The sequence below is a fragment of the Bidens hawaiensis genome, unplaced genomic scaffold (assembly GCF_021521415.1).
Source record: "Bidens hawaiensis isolate Kalapana, Puna unplaced genomic scaffold, B.hawaiensis_p1.1 tig00043995_1, whole genome shotgun sequence".
NCBI lineage: Eukaryota > Viridiplantae > Streptophyta > Magnoliopsida > Asterales > Asteraceae > Bidens > Bidens hawaiensis.
In genome coordinates, this window is record NW_027497787.1 from 56,848 (window position 1) to 62,426 (window position 5,579).

The 5,579-nt window shown below is 34.9% G+C and overlaps 1 protein-coding gene across 1 annotated transcript; it reads right to left on the reverse strand.

Annotated features, from left to right (window-relative positions):
• Nucleotides 1–2,446: 2,446 nt before the first annotated feature.
• On the reverse strand, nucleotides 2,447–5,579 carry LOC143594599 (uncharacterized). The gene is made up of 6 exons (XM_077073865.1): nucleotides 5,248–5,579; nucleotides 4,735–4,802; nucleotides 3,473–3,584; nucleotides 3,298–3,384; nucleotides 2,903–2,992; nucleotides 2,447–2,758 (listed from the first exon to the last, which is right to left on the reverse strand). The coding sequence occupies exons 1-6, from the start codon at nucleotides 5,359–5,361 to the stop codon at nucleotides 2,624–2,626; spliced, it is 606 nt and encodes a 201-aa protein (XP_076929980.1). The 5' UTR covers nucleotides 5,362–5,579; the 3' UTR covers nucleotides 2,447–2,623.

Genomic DNA, 5,579 nt, shown 5'->3' on the forward strand with positions numbered 1-5,579 from the left:
GTTAGAAAGTATCTATAACCAATGTATATAGGTGTGTGATACGGCCCCAAACATCGATATGAATTAGCTAAAAAGTTTTACTAATATATGTGGAACTAGTAGGAAATAGCATTTATGTTGTCGTGCCTTAAGGAAAATATCATAATGCTCAATAGATTTTATGGAACCATTTGAAATGAAAGGTAATTGTTCTAGTATGATAAATGTGCCATTAGGAAGAGTGATAAAGATAGGATTTTAAATAAAGAAATGTTTTAAAACAGATTTTGTCATGGCACATATGATCATTGGCACCAGTATCAATGGTCCATTTAGAATAACTTTATATGGAACTGCAAGACTGTATACCACTGAAAGATTCCTGATTGATGGTTATGGCATGATTAACATCGGATGTGGTTGTGGCACCAGACTGAACTTTAGTCTACGGTAATATAATCATGAGATCATTGTATTGTTGCCGAATTGTGGCTTCTGTTGTTCAGGTTGATTCTTGTGACCACTTTGCCCTTGATCTTCAGCATGATTAGCAAACTTCTTTCCTTTGGAGAATTTGAAATCCTTGGGAAAACCAATCAACTTATAACACTTGTTGACCGAATGCCCATTCTTTTTGCAATGAGTGCACACCAAGGTTCTTATTCTCTCCTGCTCCTCCACTGCTTGCATTCATAGATGTAGAAGAAACAATGAAATCAGTGATGGTATGAATCTCCTTTTGTTTCTCATCTTGTATGAGGATACCATAAGCACGATTGATAGAAGGAAGAGGTTGCATCATCAAAATATTGATTTTGATCGTGTCATAGCTAGGATTAAGACCAACAAGAAATTGAATCAACCTCTAATCTTCTTCTCTCTTGACAAACAATTGTGCAGCTCCACATCTACAGGTTGGAATAGTATTAATAGTATTCAGCTAATCCCAGTTTGATTTCATCTTGGCAAAGTATGTAAAAATATCACTGCTACCATGAGTGATTTGGCAAAGGTTCTTTTGTAACTAATTAAACTTAGCACCATTTTCTTGACCATATCGGGTGTTAAGCTCCTTCCAAAGAACATGAGCAGTTTCAGCATACAAGACGCTATCACTGATATCACGAGTGAGGGTGTTGAGAATCCATGATATCACCATATCATTGCAACGCTGCCAAATTGCAAGATGTAGCTCGTTAACCGGCACAGTTAAAGCATTGTTAATGAGACCGAGCTTGTTTTTTGCAGACAAAAAATCATGATTGCTCTCTTCCATGCACCGAACCCAGTACCATTGAAAATTTTTAAAACAATGATCATACCAGGATGATCCGAATGATGAAGGTAAAGTGGGTTCGAAGAATCGATGGACATATTCGGAAGAACAGAACTGCTGAGTCTACCAATGAACACAACAGAACGAAATAAACGCACGAGAAGAAGAGGCGTATAAGAACAACTAATGTGCCAAGCTTTGCAAAAACAGTTATACGGAGTATATGATATACGGAGAAAGAGATATATGAAAAAGTTATACGGGGTGTAAGTTATGCGCCGTATAAGATGAACAAGAACATTTTTGCAAATTTTCTGTGTGAAAATGAAAGTGAGTGATATGACACTTTGGGAAACTGTTCAACGCTAAGAATATGACATGTTGTGAACTTTTGGCAATATTTGAACGGTTCAATCTTCTAGAAAGATCAAGGAAAAAACAATTCCCAAACAAACACAAGAACGATCAAATAAAAGGATCAAAAACAAACAGCAGACGAAAACATCAGACGAAGATAGAAAACCGGCGAATTGAGAGAAACTGGTTGAAACGAAGAGCGAAAGAGAGAAAACTGGCGAATCAAGAGAAACCAGTTAAAAACGAAGAGCATATTAACAACTCTGCTATGATACCATGTAATCGTTGAAGAACGATGACACAGAAAGAAAAGAAGCAGGGGAAGATAATTTTATTTCATCAGAATGAAAAGTTACAATTACAAAAAACAAGAAAACAATATATATATAGGCAAACATATAACATATGCGACACATATGTCATACGCTCACATTTAGCGTGTTAAAAGTTACTAGTTGGGATTCTCAATTACAATTCTAATATATCAAATTGTCATTTAGTTTTATTAATTGAAGAAAAAAGTACAAAAGATATAGATTAGTAGTTATGTAAAAAGTAGAAAAAATATATATGTATGTAGGGTTACTAAAATCATGACTACCCTATCCCATCGACTAGCGATTACTACAACAATGTCTATAGTTATGAATTTGGTAAAGAGTTATTACGTATGTTTTGTATGGTTGGGTCATGTATCACATACTCCGTACACTGCAAATTTTGTAAAACCTATGTCAGGTCTAATATCTAAATACTTCTCATTATCAATATCAAATGTTTTCAGGTCTAACTATTAAGACACTTTCAAATGACCCACTTTAGTGAAGCATGTTTGCAAACACAGTTGCTTTGTTAAAGTTCAAGAATGATCAGTTGTCAAATGGCTTTATATACACATTACCACAACATCGGATTAATTTACATAAAATCTGATGCCATCAACAACCAGAACAAAACACACCACAACAAAAATCAGCAAAAAAAAAAATAGTTTTTCCTCCGCCACCATATTCAAACATTTTCTTGTGGAGCTGTAGCTGCTGGTGCGGTTGCTTGCGCCAGCCCCAAAGAAGCCACCTTCAAGTGTAGCCCTCTTCTTTCTCCTGCTTGCAACACAAATGCAATTTGTGCTGCCGCCAACGCCTCCTGCGCTCGGTTTTTACCAAAGTTTATATACAAAAATAAAATATAATAATAAAAAAATGAATCTTTATACAATCTTTTACAAAAGGTAAATAAAAAAGATTGATTTTGGTGTCAACATATGAAATTTTTCTAGGGTAGACGGACCTGTCTCTGCCTTCGACGCTGCAAAATGCTGACGGCCCAAACCATTATGTAACAGGGAAAAAGAAATCCGACTATCCGAAGCAAGAAAAGCTGTCAAAATAAAGTAAATAAAAAAAGGCTTTTTAACGTGTGAAGCATACAAAGTCCCTGTATAATTACACACAACGTGTTTATAGTTGCACATCATAGATATATACTAGTGCGTACTTATGTATATAATTATGCATAAATATATAAATATTCAAATAAAGCCCTACGTACTACATCAACGTTTTTTATGCTTGAATTTATAATATAATCCGAAAAAAATGAAGTAACAGAAGTTATCACTGATTTAACAAAATGGCAACTTTTCCTTTGCACTTTCTAGTTACATAATCATGTGTCCCACTTACAGTTAAGAACTTAGACACGTCCTCATCTCCGTCTCCTCTAGTATCGGGTACATATGATGCTTGTCGTAACAGCAGAAGAGCCATCAACTGTTAATACACTAAAACCCGTTATATACCAAATCATAAAAGACCGATGTATTTATAATTACAGGAACATGTGATTTTGAGGGCGTACAATCAAAACAGCTGAACGGAAAAAGGCGGCTCCACTGACGTTTGTTGCATTATAAACACCGTACTCGGCTTCCAAATATTGACGGTCAGCTGCTGACATTTGCCATCCTCCCCTTAAGAATACAGACATATATTCAAACAATGTAAATAACAACTAAGTAAACAAGAATAAAAGTACATTGTGTTTGAAAACGTTCATGTTTTGAACTAAGGGGTGTAACGAGATGAGCCTAACTCAAACTCAACTAGGCTAGAGGTTAGGCTCGATTAAGCTAGAGGTTCTCTATTAAATGAACAAATATGAGCAAAACTTTTTGTTCATGTAGTTATTGAACGGAAAAGATAATACGTCTCGTTCGTACAATTATGTTCGTGAATGTTTGTTCATTTTTGTTTGTTAGTTTACGTTTGTTTAAGTTTGTTTAAGTTCATTAGTTTTTATATCATTTAACTTTTTTTTCAGACAAGTTGCAATTTAGTCTAATTTTATGAGTTATGCTCGTGTATGTTCGTTCATCTATGTTTAGTTATGTTTGTTTTTTGACCTTCGTAAGCAGTTCGTCTATACTACTAAGTCTAACGAATAAACATGTTCAATATCTTAACAACTCGTCCGTTTTCCAGATTGTGGTCGATCGTTTGTTCGGTTCGTTTACAAGCCTACTCGATCTTGGCTCGTCTAACTTACGAGAGCTTGAGCTCGACTCGTGTGTATATTTAATGTATAACTTTTATAATTATTTTTATATGTAATTATATATATTTAATGTATAACTTTTATATATAACATAATACATATTATTTAGCTTTTTTTTTAAATAATACTTTAATACATAAAAGTAATTACTATATCAATATAGGTTTAATATATTATATAATTATTCTATAATAGGCTTTCAAGCCAGCTCAAGCTTGATAAATGAAGCTTGAGTTCAAGCATGAGTTCGTTTATTACGTGAGTTTATGTTTAGGCCCAAACTCCTTAAAGTTTGGCCCGATTTGAGCTTTTAGCCAGCCAATCTTGATAGTGCCTGAGCGGTTAAGCTCGTTTAGTAGTAAAGAGATAAAAATGATTTGGGTTGAAACATATCATTTTTTAGTTATGACGCGAAACGGGCCAAGCCCTATTGACCAGCTAACACTCCTTTACCCGTTTTCTATGTGAATATGCTTATTACTCATTAGGGTTACAAAAACAATATTATTACAAATAGTAATATAAATTTTCGATTCAAATAATTTAAGAGGTTAAAGAAAATATACCCAATGTCTATGGTGGTGTCTTCCAAGCACGGTCGGGGACAAGGAGCAACATAGCCCTGTTGGTAAGGCTGCATGGCATAGCAATTATCATATCACCAAAAATCCATAAATAATAAACTGCATGGAGCAAATAGATACATAACGTAGAATGCTTTTGAGTTATTTCTTGTTCAGATAGCCCTCAAATGGTGGTGTTATCATTTAAACTATCAAACAATGATTCTTTAGAAAAATTCGACAGATTTTATACATTGGTGTGCAGGGACATTATCGTCTTTTCCGTTTGTGTAGTTTCTTGGTGCTTTGTTTTATTGGTCATAGTGTACCTATTTGTATATATTCTTTGAAGATATACAAAAAAATGCATCCATCATGACCTATTCAAAGGACCAATAACAAGCTCTAACAAACTATATAAAGAAAAAAAGACAACAATGCCCCTGCACGCTCAACACATAAAATATGCCTGATAAATAAGAATGACGGTTTCAAGCATTTGATCATATATTATACCTGATGGCATATCTCACACGTTATGTCACCCTTTTCGTTGCACCAATGTTGAACACACTTCCTGTGAGCATACTGCACAACCAACAAACTTATGAACCGATATAACCGACCCATAACCGACAAAAGCGACACCTACTAAATACCTTAACACTGCCATTGTAAGCACAGGGTGTCTCCAAATCATCAACGGAATCTTCCTCCTGACAAATCCGACACTCTGCCGTTAATAATAAAGGCCCTTCCTCATCATCCATTAAAACAGGTTCTGCAACAGAAGATGAGGGGCCCACCATCTATCTACAAAGGAAGGCTGTATGCACAACATTCATATC

Coding starts and splice junctions, on each gene's coding strand:
- LOC143594599 (XM_077073865.1), bottom strand. CDS start 5,361: ATGGGTCGGTTATATCGGTTCATAAGTTTGTTGGTTGTGCAGTATGCT. Junction 3,585..4,734: donor GACACCACCATAGACATTGG/GTATATTTTCTT, acceptor TGTATTCTTAAG/GGGAGGATGGCAAATGTCAG. Junction 2,993..3,297: donor ACGTGTCTAAGTTCTTAACT/GTAAGTGGGACA, acceptor TTATTTTGACAG/CTTTTCTTGCTTCGGATAGT.